Source organism: Schistocerca nitens, chromosome 7, assembly GCF_023898315.1.
Source record: "Schistocerca nitens isolate TAMUIC-IGC-003100 chromosome 7, iqSchNite1.1, whole genome shotgun sequence".
In the NCBI taxonomy this organism is placed as follows: domain Eukaryota; kingdom Metazoa; phylum Arthropoda; class Insecta; order Orthoptera; family Acrididae; genus Schistocerca; species Schistocerca nitens.
The window spans coordinates 521,414,303-521,434,780 of record NC_064620.1 but is presented as its reverse complement, the minus strand read 5'-3'; the positions used below and the strand labels follow the sequence as shown (position 1 = coordinate 521,434,780).

At 43.1% G+C, this 20,478-nt stretch overlaps 1 protein-coding gene across 1 annotated transcript in view; it reads right to left on the bottom strand.

Moving 5' to 3' along the window:
- The window catches only part of LOC126195727 (facilitated trehalose transporter Tret1-2 homolog), a 48,094-nt gene extending 28,345 nt beyond the window's left edge, over nt 1-19,749 (bottom strand). Inside the window, exons 1-2 of the mRNA XM_049934355.1 lie at nt 19,481-19,749; nt 1,123-1,402 (exon numbers count right to left, since the gene is read on the bottom strand). Of these exons, the coding sequence (XP_049790312.1) occupies nt 1,123-1,402; nt 19,481-19,749 (549 nt within the window). The remainder of the gene's footprint in view (nt 1-1,122; nt 1,403-19,480) is intronic.
- Nucleotides 19,750-20,478: the final 729 nt, after the last annotated feature.

Below are 20,478 nucleotides of genomic sequence, written 5' to 3'. Positions count from 1 at the left end.
AGACTAATAATTATAGCTACTACAAGTTGAATGTTTTTAGCTCGGGTAGTAGCTTCACATACATGTGGCAAGAGCAAGCAAATAATGCTGATACCCTGTGGACAGCAGTTCAGGCGTTGAACTGTGGGCACATGGATGCAAAACAGATCGTCTATACTCCCACGTGTAGTTCACTTGAAGTCCAGGTACGTCATGGAAAAAACATCAGGTCGTCAAGTTTGTCATGTGTTTGTGGGAAGACAGAGAAAAACCAATAAACATCTGATGTGTGCACATATTAAGATACAACATGTAAAAATGTCTGTAATTGCAGACATTTCACCCATTGCCCATGCCCATCCAAATGTTTATTAGAGTACCGTGTAAAAATACGAGGGTTGACCAGGAAGTAATTTCCGATCGGTCGTGATATGGACACCACAGTGAAAACCCGATGAAGCTTTGCACAGATGTGTTGGGTAGTGTCTCTAGTATGACCGGCGATCGCATCAAGATGCTCTTTTCAGCTGTGAGCGCACTGTGAGCGAGTAAAGGCGCCTAGAACAACGATGTCTCCCGCCAAGTAGGAGGGCCCGCTGAGAGACTTCGCCTTAATGAATGCAGCCCTCCTAAACACAAGTGCCACGCACTTCCGTCTTCATGGAATTTCTCACCCGCACTCTGCAGGGGCAGTAAAGACGCTCCTGCAGACTTTTCGATGGGAAGTGTTCGATCACCCACAACACAGCCCTAATTGGCTCGTCCTGAGTATCATCTCTCTTCACATGAAACGTTGGATACGAAGACAACACTTGGGTGCAGGCTACGCGCTATAGACCAGCGTAGAGAATTATCGGAAAGCACAGGCGGCTGCCTGACATGACGATGGTGTTGGAAATTCGGTATAACCCTCCGACAAATATCTAAGTCGGAGCGGCGACTATGTAGAGAAGTATTTGGAAATTGTAGCTAACTTCTTTTGCAAATAAAATGTTTCTGATTTCACTGTGGTTTCCTAGCGACTGATCGCAAATTACTTTCTGGACAAACCTCGTATGAAGTCAATTGGTCAAGCAATTTTCGAGATTTTTGGTGACAACGGTAAACAACGACTTGCTAAGGGAATCCTCAAGCACTTATTACCTTTCTCGCCTGCTCATACTGATGAACGGTTGCCAGCCTATATGGCGTCTCAGGCATGAAGGCGAAACTGATGATGAAGATGACTGCAGGAGCGACGTTCACGTACAGGACGACGTAGTAAGGCAGGAAGGCGCCGATCACGTACGCGAACAGGATGCCGCTGTTGCACAGCAGGGGCAGCATGCAGCCCAGGCTGCCCCGCACCTCGTCGCTGGCCGTCTCGCTGACGTACAGAGTGGTCAGCATCAGGGTGCCACCAGACTGCACAGCGGCCAGCACCCTGCAAGCCGAGGAGGTCAGGGAGATGCGAAGTACTTTCGATACGGCCTTAAAGCCAAAACTTTACAAGGATACCTGGGAAGCTGTGCCATAGACTTCGTGAAGCTATACCTGGCTCTGACTTAGGATCTTCTATCACTGTTACACTACTGGCCATTAAAATTGCTACACCAAGAAGAAATTAGAAGATGATAAACGGGTATTTATTGGACAAATATACTAGACCTGACATGTGATTACGTTTTCACGTAATTTGGGTGCATAGATCCTGAGAAATCAGTACCCAGAACAACCACGTCTGGGCGTAATAACGGCCTTGATAGGCCTGGGTATTGAGTCAAACAGAGCTTGGATGGCATGCACTGATACAGCTGCCCATGCAGCTTCAACACGATACCACAGTTCATCAACAGTAGTGATGGAGTATAGTGACGAGCCAGTTGCTCGGTCACCATTGACCAGACGTTTCCAATTGGTGAGAGGTCTGGAGAATGTGCAGGCCAGGGCGGCACTCGAACATTTTCTGTTTCCAGCAAGGCCCATACAGGACCTGCAACATGCGGTCGTGCATTATCCTGCTGAAATGGAGGGTTTGGCAGGGATCGAATTAAGGGTAGAGCCACGGGTCGTAACACATCTGAAAAGTAAAGTCCACTGTTCAAAGTGCCGCCAATGCGAACAAGAGGTGACCGAAACGTGTAACCAGTGGCACGCTACACCATCACACCGGGTGATACGCCAGTATGGCGATGACGAATACACGCTTCCAATGTGCGTTCACCGCGATGTCGCCAAACACGGATGCGACCATCATGATGCTGTAAACCGAACCTGGATTCATTCGAGAAAATGACGTTTTGCCATTCGTGCACCCAGTTTCGTCGTTGAGTACACCATCGCAGGCGCTCCTGTCTGTGATGCAGCGTCAAGGGTAACCGCAGCCACGGTCTCCGAGCTGATAGTCCATGCTGCTGCAAACGTCGTCAAACTGCTCGTGCAGACGGTTGTTCTCTTGCAAACGTTCCCATCTGTTGACTCAGGGTTTGATACATGGCTTGCAAGATTCGTTACAGCCATGCGGATAAGATGCCTGTCATCTCGACTGCTAGTGATACGAGGCCGTTGGGATCCATCACGGCGTCCCGTATTACCCTCCTGAACCCACCGATTCCATATTCTGCTAACACTCGTTGGATCTCGACCAACGCGGGCAGCAATGTCGCTATACGATAAACCGCAATCGCGATAGGCTACAATCCGACCTTTATCAAAGTCGGAATCGTGATGGTATGCATTTCTCCTCCTTACACGAGGCATCACAATAACGTTTCACGAGGCAATGCCGGTCAACTGCTGTTTGTGTATGAGAAACCGGTTGGAAACGTTCCTCATGTCAGCACGTTGTAGGTGTCGCCACCGGCGCCAACCTTTTGTGAATGCTCTGAAAAGCTAATCATAAGCATATCACAGCATCTTCTTTCTGTCGGTTAAATGTCGTGTCTGTAGTGCGTCATCTTCGTGATGTAGCAATGTTAATGGCCAGTAGTGTATTTCTATGGATACTTTACTTGGTGTCTATTGTAATCTGGCATGACTGTGGACAGCTTAATAAGCACAGAATGAGATCGAAGAAAAACCAAAGAAAGAAGAAATTAATGAGAAGTAGCCGGAACGAGATTTGCGGTAAACTTAACATAAAAACGAATTGAAGGAAGTTTGCTTCCTTGGAAGCAAAATGATGTATGCTGAGGTAAAAAAAAGTCATAAAATACCTCCCAGTATCGTGCCAGATCTACTTTTGCCCAGCGTAGTGCAGTAAATCGATGCGGCATGGGCTTAACAAGTTGTTGGAAGTCTCCTGCAGTAATAATGAGCCTCGCTGCCTGTATAGCCAACCGTAATTGCGAAAGCATTTATGTGGTGCAATCTGATTTGCCAAATTATGTCCTCGAATTGTCCAGAATATTCTTCAAATCATTTGTGAACAATTGTGACCCAGTGACATGGCACCTTATTATCCATTGGCTGTAAATTGTCTACAAGTAGCCGGCCATAGCTATTTCCAGTCACTTCCGTTGGACCAGAGGAGCCAGTCCATCCCACGTAAACACACGTCACTGCATTATGGAGCCACCACCACCTTGCACAGTCCCTTGTTGACAACTTTGGTCCATGGCCTCTAGGAGTGTACGCCACACACCCCTACCATCAGCTCTTACCAGCTGAAATTGGAACTCATCTGACCAAGCCACGGTTTTCCAGTCGTCTAGGGTCCAGCCGATATGGTCACGAGACCAGGAGAGTTGCTGCAGCTAGCAAAGTCACCAGCATGACTCATCTGCTGCCGTAACCCATTAACGCCAAATTTCGCCGCACTGTCCTGACGGATACATTCGTCGTACCTGCCACACTGATTTCTGCGGTTATTTCGCCTAGTATTGCGTTTCTATTAGCACTCATAATCCTACGCAGTCTCGGCCACTGAGTTGTCTGCGGTGAGAGGTAGTGATTGAAATTTGGTATTCTCGGCACACTCTTACTCTGTGGATCCCGGAATATTGAATACCCTAACGATTTACGAAGCGGAATGTAAACGGTACCACCACCATCTGTAAACGTGCATATCGCGATCCCATTACTTTTGCTACCTCAGTGTATAATGAACCAAGCAGGACTGGCTCACTTCGCTAAAAGCATCAAACATAAGTTTCAATGTGAGTATGAAATCTCTGTGAATTTAAAGAAGTGGACCATGGAATGTGAGAATTAGTTACTTGTTCTATAGATCAAATTCACTTTAAAAGTTGCTATGTGAAATCTGCCAACAGAACAAACATGGAGCCCACGCACAAAAAAAGCTGATGGAACGTATCTATAAGCCTACATCTCTGAGAGATTTTCGTCTGAAAAGACCGATATTTCTATTCAAGAATTCGGGTGTTATATACAAGGAGTTGCTAAATAGAAGCATCCTTAATATTTTTTTGAAGAAACTTCATCTGCCAGCCATTTTATTTCTCAGGGTAAATTATAAAGAAGTTATACAACTGTATATTTCACCATTTTCCGTAACAATGTTAGATCATTAAAGCGTAATGCAGATAATTTTTCCTTCCAGTACATTACTTGTGTATCCCTGTTACTGTCGGCAAATGGAGTGCAGATAAGACAATTTCATAAATGAGCGTTTGTACTAATTAATTAATATTAATATTAATTAATTATTAATATTAATATTAATGTGATTAATATTCACAACTGCTTAAAGAGAAGCCTCAGAGATGTACTTGAGAAAACCCTACATATAATTCTAATAATTCCAATTACTCTCTCTTGTACGATGAACATTTTTTTATGTAAGTGAGTAATTACCCAAAAATATTATCACATATGGCATCAGTGAATGAAAATCTACAAAACATTAACTTTTTGATTGCTGTATCTCCAGTTGACAGTAATTCTTATGCAAAAATATACGATTCTAAACGTCCTAGGAAATCCACTATATGGCGTTTTAAATTTACGCTCTACTCAATAAGCATACTAAAAAATTTAGAACTTCCTACCTAGCCCATTATTTATAGTTATGGTAGGTTCGTAAGAGGTGGGAGATTATTGACCGTACAAAACTCAACGAACTATTCCATTAAATTTCGGGTGTGCAGCCATCTAATATTTCGACCCTATACCGAAATAATAGAAGAAGTGGAATTTATAAGTCTGCAAACCCGAAATTTAGTGGAATAGTCACTGCAACGCGAAAACTAATGGGAAAGGACAGCATTGTGTTCGAGGCTTATTTTTACGTAAAGATGCTGAAAATTACGAGGACTGATAAGAAATGAGGTCCTCCACGGAAAAGGCGAGGAAAGGAGTATGAAGAAAACAATGACTGGAAGAATAGACACAGTATATTAAACAGAGCCATACAAGATAGCAACTGTTCTGGAACAAAGAGACTGGATTTTGTTTTTCGTCGTTCTTGATGAGTCCCCCACGAATTCCTCTCCAGTGCCAGAATTTTTATCTCAGAGTACCAATTACAGGCAACGTCCTCAATTACAATCGTGTCCAAAATTAAAGCAACAAACCGCTATTTCCCCTATTGTGTCTACCTCAAGGTGGTTGTTGTGGTCTTCAGTCCTGAGACTGGTTTGATGCGGCTTTCCACGCTACTCTATCCTGTGCAAGCTTCTTCATCTCCCAGTACGTACTGCACCCTACATCCTTCTGAATCTGGTTAGTGTATTCATCTCTTGGTCTCCCTCTACAATTTTTACCCTCCACGCTGCCCTCCAATGCTAAATTTGTGATCCCTTGATGGCGCAGAACATGTTCTACCAACCGATCCTTTCTTCTAGTCAAGTTGTGCCACAAACTCCTCCCCAATCCTATTCAGTACTTCCTCATTAGTTGTGTGATCTACCCATCTAATCTTCAGCATTCTTCTGTAGCACCACATTTCGAAAGTTTCTATTCTCTTCTTGTCCAAACTAGTTATCGTCCATGTTTCACTACCATACATGGCCACAATCCATACATATACTTTCAGAAACGACTTCCTGACACTTAAATCTATACTCGATGTAAACAAATTTATCTTCTTCAGAAACGATTTCCTTGCCATTGCCAGTCTACATTTTATATCCTCCCTACTTCGACCATCATCAGTTATTTTGCTCCCCAAATAGCAAAACACCTTTACTACTTTAAGTGTCTCATTTCCTAATCTAATTCCCTCAGCATCACCTGACATAATTTGACTACATTCCATTATCCTCGTTTTGCTTTTGTTGATGTTCATCTTATATCCTCCTTTCAAGACACTGTCCATTCCGTTCAACTGCTCTTCCAAGTCATTTTCTGTCTCTGAGAGAATTACAATGTCATCGGCAAACCTTAAGGTTTTTATTTCTTCTCCATGGATTTTAATACCTACTCCGAACTTTTCTTTTCTTTCCTTTACAACTTGCTCAATATACAGATTGAATAGCATCGGGGAGAGGCTACAACCCTGTCTCACTCCCTTCCCAACCACTCCTTCCTTTTTCATGTCCCTCGACTCTTATAACTGCCATCTGGTTTCTGTACAAATTGTAAATAGCCTTTCGCTCCCTGTATTTTACCCCTGCCACGTTCAGAATTTGAAAGAGAGTATTCCACTCAACATTATCAAAAGCTTTCTCTAAGTCTACCGATGCTAGAAACGTAGGTTTGCCTTTTCTTAATCTTCCTTCTAAAATAAGTCGTACGGCCAGTATTGCCTCACGTCTTCCAACATTTCTGCAGAATCCAAACTGATCTTCCCCAAGGTCGGCTTCTACCAGTTTTTCCATTCGTCTGTAAGGAATTCGTGTTAGTATTTTGCAGCTGTGACTTATTAAACTGATAGTTCGGTAATTTTCACGTCTGTCAACACCTGCTTTCTTTGGCATTGGAATTATTATATTTTTCTTGACGTCTGAGGGTATTCCGCCTGTTTCATACATCTTGCTTACCAGATGGTAGAGTTTTGTCAGGACTGGCTCTCCCAAGGCTGTCAGTAGTTCTAATGGATGTTGTCTACTCCAGGTGCCTTGTTTCGACTCAGGTCTTTCAGTGCTCTATCAAACTCTTCACGCAGTATCATACTTCCCATTTCATCTTCATCTATATCCTCTTCCATTTCTATAACATTGCCCTCAATACATCTCCCTTGTATAGACCCTCTATATACTCCTTCCACCTTTCTGCTTTCCCTTCTTTGCTTAGAACTGGGTTTCCATCTGCGCTCTTGATATTCATAGAAGTTGTTGTCTTTTTCTCCAAAGGTCTCTCTAATTTTCCTGTAGGCAGTATCTATCTTACCCCTAATGAGATAAACCTCTACATCCTTACGTTTGTCTCTTGCCATGCCTGCTTAGCCATTTTGCACTTCCTGTCATTTTTGAGACGTTTGTATTCCTTTTTGCCTGCTTCATTTACTGCATTTTTATATTTTCTCCTTTCATCAATTAAATTCAATATTTCTTCTGTCACCCAAGGATTTCTACTAGCCCTCGTCTTTTTACGAACTTGATCCTCTGCTGCCTTCTTTACTTCATCCCTCAAAGCTACCCATTCTTCTTCTACTGTATTTCTTTCCCCCATTCTTGTCAATCGTTCCCTAATGCTCTCCCTGAAGCTCTCTACAACCTCTGGTTCTTTCAGTTTATCCAGATACAATTTCCTCAAATTCCCACCTTTTTGCAGTTACTTCAGTTTTAATCTACAGTTCATAACCAATAGATTGTGGTCAGAGTCCACATCTGCCCCTGGAAATGTCTTACAATTTAAAACCTGGTTCCTAAATGTCTGTCTTACCGTTATACAGGGTGTTACAAAAAGGTACGGCCAAACTTTCAGGAAACATTCCTCACACACAAAAGAGGAAAAGATGTTATGTGGACATGTGTCCGGAAATGCTTAATTTCCATGTTAGAGGTCATTTTAGTTTCGTCAGTATGTACTGTACTTCCTCGATTCACCGCCAATTGGCCCAATTGAAGAAGGTAATGTTGACTTCGGTGCTTGTGATGACATGCGACTCATTACTCTACAGTACCAGCATCAAGCACATCAGTACGTAGCATCAACAGGTTAGTGTTCATCACGAACGTGGTTTTGCAGTTAGCGCAATGTTTACAAATGCGGAGTTCGCAGATGCCATTTGATGTATAGATTAGCACGGGCAAATAGCCGTGGCGCGGTACGTTCTTTTTTTTTTTTTTTTTGTCATCAGTCTACTGACTGGTTTGATGCGACCCGCCACGAATCCCTTTCCTGTGCTAACCTCTTCTTGCAACCTACATCCTCAATTTTTTGCTTGACGTATTCCAATCTCTGTCTTCCTCTACAGTTTTTGCTCTCTACAGCTCCCTCTAGTACCATGGAAGTCATTCCCTCATGTCTTAGCAGATGTCCTACCATCCTGCCCCTTCTCCTTATCAGTGTTTTCCACATATTCCTTTCCTCTCCGATTCTGCGTAGAACCTCCTCATTCCTTACCTTACCAGTCCACCTAATTTTCAACATTCGTCTATAGCACCACAGCTCAAATGCTTCAATTCTCTTCTGTTCCGGTTTTCCCACAGTCCATGTTTCATTACCATACAATGCTGTACTCCAGACGTACATCCTCAGAAATTTCTTCCTGAAATTAAGGCCGGTATGTGATATTAGTAGACTTCTCTTGGCCAGAAATGCCTTTTTTGCCATGGCGAGTCTGCTTTTGATGTCCTCATTGCTCCGTTCGTCATTGGTTATTTTACTGCCTACGTAGCAGAATTCCTTAACTTCATCGACTTCGTTACCAACAATCCTGATGTTAAGTTTCTCGCTGTTCTCATTTCTACTACTTCTCATTACCTTCGTCTTTCTCCGATTTACTCTCAAACCATACTGTGTACTCATTAGACTGTTCATTCCGTTCAGCAGATCGTTTAATTCTTCTTCACTTTCACTCAGGATAGCAATGTCATCAGCGAATCGTATCATTGATATCCTTTCACCTTGTATTTTAATTCCACTCCTGAACCTTTCTTTTATTTCCATCATTGCTTCCTCGATGTACAGATTGAAGAGTAGGGGCGAAAGGCTACAGCCTTGTCTTACACCCTTCTTAATACGAGCACTTCGTTCTTGATCGTCCACTCTTATTATTCCCTCTTGGTTGTTGTACATATTGTAAATGACCCGTCTCTCCCTATAACTTACCCTTACTATTTTCAGAATCTCGAACAGCTTGCACCATTTTATATTGTCGAACGCTTTTTCCAGGTCAACAAGTCCTATGAAAGTGTCTTGATTTTTCTTTAGCCTTGCTTTCATTATCAGCTGTAACGTCAGAATTGCCTCTCTCGTCCCTTTACTTTTCCTAAAGCCAAACTGATCGTCACCTAGCACATTCTCAATTTTCTTTTCCATTCTTCTGTATATTATTCTTGTAAGCAGCTTCGATGCATGAGCTGTTAAGCTGATTGTGCGATAATTCTCGCACTTGTCAGCTCTTGCCGTCTTCGGAATTGTGTGGATGATGCTTTACCGAAAGTCAGATGGTATGTCGCCAGACTCATATATTCTACACACCAACGTCAATAGTCGTTTTATTGCCACTTCCCCCAATGATTTTAGAAATTCTGATGGAATGTTATCTATCCCTTCTGCCTTATTTGACCGTAAGTCCTCCAAAGCTCTTTTAAATTCCGATTCTAATACTGGATCCCCTAGCTCTTCTAAATCGACTCCTGTTTCTTCTTCTATCACGTCAGACAAATCTTCACCCTCATAGAGGCTTTCAATGTATTCTTTCCACCTATCTGCTCTCTCCTCTGCATTTAACGTTGCTTTTAATGTCACCAAAGGTTGTTTTGACTTTCCTGTATGCTGAGTCTGTCCTTCCGACAATCATATCTTTTTCGATGTCTTCACATTTTTCCTGAAGCCATTTCGTCTTAGCTTCCCTGCACTTCCTATTTATTTCATTCCTCAGCGACTTGTATTTCTGTATTCCTGATTTTCCCGGAACATGTTTGTACTGGTAAAAGCGGACCTCGGGGAAGATCAGTTTGGATTCCGTAGAAATGTTGGAACACGTGAGGCAATACTAACCTTACGACTTATCTTAGAAGAAAGATTAAGAAAAGGCAAACCTACGTTTCTAGCATTTGTAGACTTAGAGAAAGCTTTTGACAACGTTAACTGGAATACTCTCTTTCAAATTCTGAAGGTGACAGGGGTAAAATACAGGGAGCGAAAGGCTATTTACAATTTGTACAGAAACCAGATGGCAGTTATAAGAGTCGAGGGGCATGAAAGGGAAGCAGTGGTTGGGAAAGGAGTGAGACAGGGTTGTAGCCTCTCCCCGATGTTATTCAATCTGTATATTCAGCAAGCAGTAAAGGAAACAAAAGAAAAATTCGGAGTAGGTATTAAAATTCATGGAGAAGAAGTAAAAACTTTGAGGTTCGCCGATGACATTGTAATTCTGTCAGAGACAGCAAAGGACTTGGAAGAGCAGTTGAACGGAATGGACAGTGTCTTGAAAGGAGGATATAAGATGAACATCAACAAAAGCAAAACGAGGATAATGGAATGTAGTCAAATTAAATCGGATGATGCTGAGGGGATTAGATTAGGAAATGAGACACTTAAAGTAGTAAAGGAGTTTTGCTATTTAGGGAGTAAAATAACTGACGATGGTCGAAGTAGAGAGGATATAAAATGTAGACTGGCAATGGCAAGGAAATCGTTTCTGAAGAAGAGAAATTTGTTAACATCGAGTATAGATTTAAGTGTCAGGAAGTCGTTTCTGAAAGTATTTGTATGGAGTGTAGCCATGTATGGAAGTGAAACATGGACGATAACCAGTTTGGACAAGAAGAGAATAGAAGCTTTCGAAATGTGGTGCTACAGAAGAATGCTGAAGATAAGGTGGGTAGATCACGTAACTAATGTGGAGGTATAGAATAGGATTGGGGAGAAGAGAAGTTTGTGGCACAGCTTGACTAGAAGAAGGGATCGGTTGGTAGGACATATTCTGAGGCATCAAGGGATCACAAATTTAGCATTGGAGGGCAGCGTGGAGGGTAAAAATCGTAGAGGGAGACCAAGAGATCAATACAGTAAGCAGATTCAGAAGGATGTAGGTTGCAGTAGGTACTGGGAGATGAAGAAGCTTGCACAGGATACAGTAGCATGGAGAGCTGCGTCAAACCACTCTCAGGACTGAAGAGCACGACAACAACAACATGTTTGTACGTCCTCCTTTCATCAATCAACTGAAGTATTTCTTATGTTACCCATGGTTTCTTCGCAGCTACCTATGTTTTTCTTCCCAACTTCTGTGATGGCCCTTTTTAGAGATGTCCATTCCTCTTCAACTGTACTGCCTACTGCGCTATTCCTTATGGCTGTATCTATAGCGTTAGAGAACTTCAAACGTATCTCCTCATTCCTTAGTACTTCAGTATCCCACTTCTTTGTGTATTGATTCTTCCTGACTAATGTCTTGTACTTCAGCCTATTCTTCATCACTACTATATTGTGATCTGAGTCTATATCTGATCTTGGGTACGCCTTACAATCCAGTATCTGATTTCGGAATCTCTGTCTGACCATGATGTAATCTAATTGAATACTTCCCGTATCTCCCGGCCTTTTCCAAGAATACCTCCTCCTCTTGTGATTCTTGAACAGGGTATTCGCTATTACTAGCTGAAACTTGTTGCAGAACTCAATTATTCTTTCTCCTCTTTCATTCCTTGTCCCAAGCCCATATTCTCCTGTAACCTTTTCTTCTACTCCTTCCCCTACAACTGCATTCCAGTCGCCCATGACTATTAGATTTTCGTCCACCTTTACATATTGCATTACCCTTTCAATATCCTCATACACTTTCTCTATCTGTTCATCTTCAACTTTGACGTCGGAATGTATACTTGAACTATCGTTGTCGGTGTTGGTCTGCTGTCGATTCTGATTAGAACAACTCGGTCACTGAACTGTTTACAGTAACACACCCTCTGCCCTACCTTCCTATTCATAACGAATCCTACTCCTGTTATACCATTTTCTGCTGCTGTTGATATTACCCGATACTCATCTGACCAGAAATCCTTGTCTTCTTTCCATTTCATTTCACTGACCCCTACTATATCTAGATTGAGCCTTTGCATTTCCCTTTTCAGATTTTCTAGTTTCCCTACCACGATCAAGCTTCTGACATTCCACGCCCCGACTCGTAGAACGTTATCCTTTCGTAGATTATTCAATCTTTTTCTCGTGGTTACCTCCCCCTTGGCAGTCCCCTCTCGGAGATCCGAATGGGGGACTATTCCGGAATCTTTTGCCAATGGAGAGATCATCATGACACTTCTTCAATTACAGGCCACATGTCCTGTGGATACACGTTACGTGTCTTTAATGCAGTGGTTTTCATTGCCTTCTGCATCCTCATGTCGTTGATCATTGCTGATTCTTCCGCCTTTATGGGCAATTTCGCACCCCTAGGACAAGAGAGTGCCCTGAACCTCTATCAGCTCCTCCGCCCTCTTTGACAAGGTCGTTGGCAGAATGAGGCTGACTTCTTATGCCAGAAGTCTTCGGCCGCCAATGCTGATTATTTGTCAAAATTTAGGCAGTGGCGGGGATCGAACCCGGGACCGAAGACGTTTTTGATTAAGAATGAAAGACGCTACCCCTAGACCACGTTTGTATCGAGACAGACGTCCAGAACGAAGGTGTCCCGACAGGAAGACGTTCGAAGCAATTGATCGGCGTCTTAGGAAGCACGGAACATTCCAGCCTATGACTCGCGACTGGGGAAGACCTAGAACGACGAGGACACCTGCAATGGACGAGGCAATTCTTCGTGCAGTTGACGATAACCCTAATGTTGCTGCCGTCCAAGGTAACGTTGACCACGTCACTGTATGGAGAGTGTTACGGGAGAACCAGTTGTTTCCGTACCATGTACAGCGTGTGCAGGAACTATCAGCAGCTGATTGGTCTCCATGGGTACACTTCTGCGAATGGTTCACCCAACAATGTGTCAATCCTCATTCCAGTGCAAATGTTCTTTTTACGGATGAGGCTTCATTCCAACGTGATCAAATTGTAAATTTTCACAATCAACATGTGTGGGCTGACGAGAATCCGCACGCAATTGGGCAATCACGCCATCAACACAGATTTTCTGTGAACGTTTGGGCGGGCATTGTTGGTGATGTCTTGATTGGGACCCATGTCATTCCACCTACGCTCAATGGAGCACGTTATCATGATTTCATACGGGATACTCTACCTGTGCTGCTAGAACATGTGCCTTTACAAGTACGACACAACATGTGGTTCACGCACGATGGAGCTCCTGCACATTTCAGTCGAAGTGTTCGTACGCTTCTCAACAACAGATTCGGTGACCAATGGATTGGTAGAGGCGGACCAATTCCATGGCCACCACGTTCTCCTGACCTCAACCCTCTTGAATTTCATTTATGGGGGCATTTGAAAGCTCTTGTGTACGCAACCCCGGTACCCAATGTAGAGACTCTTCGTGCTCGTATTGTGGACGGCTGCGCCCGCATCTCGTGGTCGTGCGGTAGCGTTATCGCTTCCCACGCCAGGGTTCCCGGGTTCGATTCCCGGCGGGGTCAGGGATTTTCTCTGCCTCGTGATGGCTGGGTGTTGTGTGATGACCTTAGGTTGGTTAGGTTTAAGTAGTTCTAAGTTCTAGGGGACTGATGACCATAGATGTTAAGTCCCATAGTGCTCAGAGCCATTTGAACCATTTTTTTGTGGATGGCTGTGATACAATACGCCATTCTCCAGGGCTGCATCAGCGCATCAGGGATTCCATGCGACGGAGGGTGGATGCATGTATCCTCGCTAACGGAGGATATTTTGAACATTTCCTGCAACAAAGTATTTGAAGTCACGCTGGTACGGTCTGTTGCTGTGTGTTTCCATTCCATGATTAATGTGATTTGAAGAGAAGTAATAAAATGAGCTCTAACTTGGAATGTAAGCGTTTCCGGACACATGTCCACATAGCATATTTTCTTTCTTTGTGTGTGAGGAATGTTTCCTGAAAGTTAGGCCGTACCTTTTTGCCACCCTGTATAATCTATCTGAAACCTGTCAGTATCTCCAGGCTTCTTCCATGTATACAGCCTTCTTTTATGATTCTTGAACCAAATGTTAGTTATGATTAAGTTGTGCTCTGTGCAAAATTCCACCAGGCGGCTTCCTCTTTCATTTCTTACCCCCAATCCATATTCACTTACTACGTTTCCTTCTCTCCCTTCTCCTACTACCGAATTCCAGTCACCGATGACTATTAAATTTTCGTTTCCCTTCACTATCTGAATAATTTCTTTTATTTAATCATACATTTCTTCAATTTGTTCGTCATCTGCAGAGCTAGTTGGCATATAGACTTGTACTACTGTCGTAGGCGTGTGCTTCATATCTATCTTGGCCACAACAATGCTTTCGCTGTGCTGTTTGTAGTAGCTTACCAGCATTCCTATTGTTTTATTCATTATTAAACCTACTCCTGCATTACCCCTACCTGATTTTGTATTTGTAACCCTGTATTCACCTGACCAAAAGTCTTGTTTCTCCTGCCACCGAACTTCACTAATTCCCACTATATCTATCTTTAACCTATCAATTTCCCTTTTTAAATTTTCTAACCTACCTTCCCGATTAAGGGATCTGACATTCCACGCTCCGATAAGTAGAACGCCAGTTTTCTTTCTCCTGATAACGACGTCCTCCAGAGTAGTTCCCGCCCGGAGATCCGAATGGGGGACTATTTTACCTCCGGAATATTTTACCCAAGAGGACGCCATCATCATTTATCCATACAGTAAAGCTGCATGCCCACGGGAAAAATTACGGCCGTAGTTTCCCCTTGCTTTCAGCCGTTCGCAGTTCGAGCACAGCAAGGCCGTTTTGGTTAGTGTTACAAGGCCAGATCAGTCAATCATCCAGAATGTTGCCCCTGCAACTACTGAAAAGGCTGCTGCCCCTCTTCAGGAACCATACGTTTGTCCGGCCTCTCAACAGATACCCTCCGTTGTGGTTGCACCTTCGGTACGTTGTGAATCGTTGAGGCACGCAAGCCTCCCCAACAACGGCAAGGTCTACGGTTCATGGGGGGGGGGGAGGGGGGGGGGAACTCAAGGTCATTCAACCTGTCAACAGATGTCCGTATAAGCGTGTCCTGCTCGGACAACCACTTCAACGATGATGTCAGGGCACCTATCAAACGGGTAGTTTGTGCCTGGGAGTCCGACATTCACAATCGCTGTATATACAGTCGCAGATTGTACTGTATGGCACAAAGTAGACGCCAAATAAGACGTTCCTTGCTGCCAGATATGGTAACAACCGCTGTTGAGCACATTAAAAAGTTACCGGATTGTGTGTGAAAATACGTTAATTTGGGAAGAACGAAGAACATTTTTGTCTATCTTTATGCATGTTGCAGTTGCTTATCTTCTGTGTTCTTTACATTGTTTCTATTTTACTATCACCCGTTTACACTGTTTTGTGGCAAAATAAATGCCATCTTGCTTAATTTCCTTTTGTTCCTTTAATTTTAAACGCCAGTGTATTTTCCAGATGTATTCCAGTATCTGTCTTCCTCTACAGTTTTTACTCTGTAGCAGTCTCTTGAAAGGAGGATATAAGATGAACCACAACAGAAGCAAAGCGAGGATAATGGAATGTAGTCGAATTAAATCGGGTGATGCTGCGGGAATTAAATTAGGAAATGAGAGGCTTAAAGTAGTAAATGAGTTTTGCTATTTGGGGTGCAAAATATCTGATGACGGTCGAAGTAGAGGGGATGTAAAATGTAGACTGTCAATGGCAAGGAAAGCGTTTCTGAAGAAGAGAAATTTGTTAACATCGAGTATAGATTTAAGTGTCAGTAAGTCGTTTCTGAAAAGTATTTGTATGGAGTGTAGCCATGTATGGAAGTGAAACGTGGACGATAAATAGTTTAGACAAGAAGAGAATAGAAACTTTCGAAATGTGGTGCTACAGAAGAATGCTGAAGATTAGATGGGTAGATCACATAACAAATGAGGAGGTATTGAATAGAATTGGGGAGAAGAGAAATTTGTGGCACAATTGATCGGTTAGTGGGGCATATTCTGAGGCACCAAGGGATTATCAATTCAGTATTGGAGTGCAGCGCGGAGGGTAAAAATCGTAGAGGGAGACCAAGAGATGAATACACTAAACAGATTCAGAAGGATGTAGGTTGCAGTAGGTACTGGGAGATGAAGAAACTTGCACAGGATAGAGTAGCGTGGAGAGCTGCGTCAAACCAGTCTCAGGACTGAAGACCACAACAACAACAGCACTCTCTAGTACCTTGGAAGTTATTCCCTGTATCGTAACGGATGTCTTATCATTATGTCCCTTCCTCTTGTCGGTGTTTCCCATATATTCATTTCTTGGCTATTCTGCGAAGAAGCACCTCGTTCCTTACCTTATCAGTCCACCTGATTTTAAACATTCTTCTGTAATACCACATCTCAAATGCTTCTATTTTCTTCTGTTTTGGTTTCCCAACAATCCATTTTTCACACACATACAATGTTATGTTCCAAGCGTACACTCTCAGAAATTTCTTTCTCAAATTAAGGCCTATGTTTGATATTAGTAGACTTGTCTTAGTCAGGAACGTCCCTCTGCCAATGCTAGTCTGCGTTTTACGTCCTCATTGCTCTGCTCTGTCCATCATGGGTTAATTTGTTGCCTAGATAACAGAATTCCTTAACGTGATCTACTTGGTAATCGCTAACCCTGATGTTAAGTTTCTACCTGTTCTCATTTCTGAGACTTTTCATTACTTTCGTTTTCTTCAATTTACTCTGTCTGTACACTGTAGTCATTAGAGTGTTTATTCCATTCAGCGGATCTTGTAATTCTTCTTCGCTTTCACTGAGGATAGCAATTTCATCCGCGAATCTGGCACGTTCTCTGTATTTCCCTCATTGCTTCTTTGGTATATAGATTGGCCACTAGGGGCGAAAGATTACATCCTTTTCTTACATTCTTTTTAATCGAGCACTTCGTTCTTCGTTCTGACTCTTATTGTTCCGTCTTGGTTCTTGTAAATATTGTGTTTTACCCGTCATTCCCTATAGCTTGCCATTATTTTTCTCAATATTTTGACTTTTCAAAAATGGTTCAAATGGCTCTGAGCACTATGGGACTCAACTGCTGATGTCATTAGTCCCCTAGAACTTAGAACTAGTTAAACCTAACCCAAGGACATCACAAACATCCATGCCCGAGGCAGGATTCGAACCTGCGACCGTAGCGGTCTTGCGGTTCCAGACTGCAGCGCCGTTAACCGCACGGCCACTTCGGCCGGCTATTTTGACTTTTATTGATGGTTAGTTTGTTCCTCTGACAGTCATTCCTCTGATATTTCTTTACATTTTCCATGCAACCATTTCGCAGTAGCTTTCCTGCACGTCCTGTCTATTTAATTCCTAACAGACTTGTATTGCTGAATTTCCATTTATATTTTTGTACTTCCTTCTTTCGTCGACCAACTGAAGTATTTCTTCTGTTACCCGTGGTTTCTTCGTAGTTACCTTCCTAGTACCTACGTATTTCTTTCCAACTTCTGTGATTGCCATTCCAGAGACGTTCATTACTCTTCAAGTGAACTGCCTATTACGCTTTTTGTTATCGCAGTGTCTACAGCCTGAGAGAAATTCAAGCGCATCTCTTCGTTCTTTAGCCGGCCGCGGTGGTCTCGCGGTTCTAGGCGCGCAGTCCGGAACCGTGCGACTGCTACGGTTGCAGGTTCGAATCCTGCCTCGGGCATGGATGTGTGTGATGTCCTTAGGTTAGTTAGGTTTAAGTAGTTCTAAGTTCTAGGGGACTTATGATCACAGCAGTTGAGTCCCATAGTGCTCAGAGCCATTTGAGCCATTTTTTTCTTCGTTCTTTAGTATTTCCGTACCCCACTTCTTTGCACATTGGTTCTTTATGACTAGTCTCTTAAACATTAACCTACTCTTTATTACCAGATTGCGATCTGAGCTATATCTGATCCTGGCTAAGCCTTACAATCCAATATCCGACTCTGGCTGATCATTACGAAATCTAACTGGAATCTTCCCGTATCCCCCGACCTTTTCCAAATTTCTTGTGATTCATGAACAGAGTATTCACTCTTATAAGCTGGAATTTATTGCAGAACTCAGTCTTTCTCCTTTCTCATTTATGCTACCAAGCCTATATTCTACCATCACATTCCAATCTCTATGACTATTAAATTTTCATTCCCATTTCTTCTTGGGATGTCAGCATACACACATGAACTATTATTGTTGCTGTTGGTTTTCTGTCGGTTCTGATGTGGACAACTTTATTCCTGAACTGTTCACAGTAACTCACTCTCTGTCCTCCCTTCCTATTCATATCGAATCCTACTTCCGTTATACCATTTTCTGCTGCTGTTTATATTACGCTATACCTGTCTGACCAGAATTCCTTACCGAGCGAGGTGGCGCAGTGGTTAGACACTGGACTCGCATTAGGGAGGACGACGGTTCAATCCCGCGTCCGGCCATCCTGATTTAGGTTTTCCGTGATTTCCATAAATTGGTCCAGGCAAATGCCAGGATGGTTCCTTTGAAAGGGCACGGCCGACTTCCTTCCCCATCCTTCCCTAATCCGATGAGACTGATGACCTCGCTGTCTGGTCTCCTTCCCCAAACAACCCAACCCAACCAGAATTCCGTGACTCATTTCCATTGCACTTCGCTGACCGCCACTATACCTAGTTTGAGCAATTGCGTTTCCCTATTCAAATTTTCTAGCTTCTCAGTCACGTTCAAGCTTTTCAAATTCCACGCCCCAGTTTGTAGAACCTTACCGTTTCGTTGGTTATTCACTGTTTTTCTGGTGATCACCTTCTTCTTGGCAATCCTCTGCAGGAAATCCGAATTATGGACTTCTCCGGAATATTTTGCTAATGGAAAAATCACCATAACGCTTTTGCTTTTTCAAGTACAGAGCACATGTTCTGTGGATACACATTACATTTTTTTTCTTTTTAATGCAGTGGTTTCCGTTGCCTTCTGCATTCTCATGGCGTTGATCATTGGATTTATAGGCAGTTTCCATCCTAAGGGCAAGAGAGTGTCCTGAACTTTTGCTCGCTCCTCCACCATCTTTGACAAGGCCTTTGGTAGTAAGAGGTTGTCTTCTTATGCCGGAAGTCTTCGGCCGTCATTACTGGTGGTTTTTATTCGATATATAAGCAGTAGCGAGGTTCGAAGCGAGGACCCAGAACGTTTAGATGATTAGTCAAAGACGCTACCCCTAGACCACGGGTGGAATATGCGCACCAGATTGTTGAGTGTGTACGTGCTGTTCTGAGACGAAGAGAGTGGCACAGAGAGAAAGTCGTGGCTGGCTGCAGCTGCATCTAAAGAAAACATTGACGATCTTCCCATTCCCAAAAGAAGTAGGTTGTTGTAATATAGTGACAGCAGTCTCGAAAGACTGTCACTCTTACCTTGCAATGTAGAGAGCTTCGATCGAAACAGAGAACATCTGGACGATCAGGCTAGCCAGCAGCGGAGTTATTGTGACGTATCCGAGCGTTTTACGACCCATGTGTGCGCTGGCAACCGCAAACAGGGGAATGACGACGAGCGAGCTGAGTAGCAGGAGAGACGCCACCCAGGACGCCTCGTCCGCCGTCAGAGGCCGGTCTCTGAGGCCGCTCTCTGCAGACACCAGCTGCGGCAGCGCCATCGCCGGCCACGCCATGGACGAGCCCATGGCGAACGTGTTCAGGTTCACTGCTCAGGCACATAGTACAGACAACAGACGCTTCGTTGAAATTGAAAGTAAAATCATCGACAATTAGAGTGCAAGAGGAATTCTAATGTTAGTAGCAGAGGAGAGGGCGGATAATTGAGAAGTGTACACTTAAGGCTCTACAAACACGAGAAACTGTCTGTTGACGTGACAGAAGAAGAAATGAGAACCGATGTGGCGGCCATGAGGGGTCCGGTATTAGGATGGCTTGGAGAAAATTAAAGCAGCATCTTAGGCTGTGGAGTGGAAGTGGCTGGAGGTTGTCAAGATGTAACTATGAGTTAGCTGTGACACCATTTATTCGCATCCCTGTTATTGAACAATCACACTTACTACCTATTATTAAAATTAAATGGCAGAGTTAAGATAGGAAGGAGAAGGCACTGTTGTTAGCAGCTGCGTCGGGACCAGTAAGACGAAAGCTCTAGTTCTGGCTCACTTGACTCAGTCCTGGCGTCCTTTCCTCCTACTGTAGTCCAAGTTTCAAGTCTAACTTATTTATTTTCATTTAAAAAACGCCTGTTTTATTATAAATTACTTATAAAAATTAAGAAAAATGAGTATCTTTTTATCACGTTCACTTATTTTAATTTTTTTCTCACAAAAGGTGAACTTAAGACAGAAATAAAATATTTCTTCCTTCTATAAAAGGTGAACGTAAGAAAAAATCTTTCGTTAGTTGGTTTATTT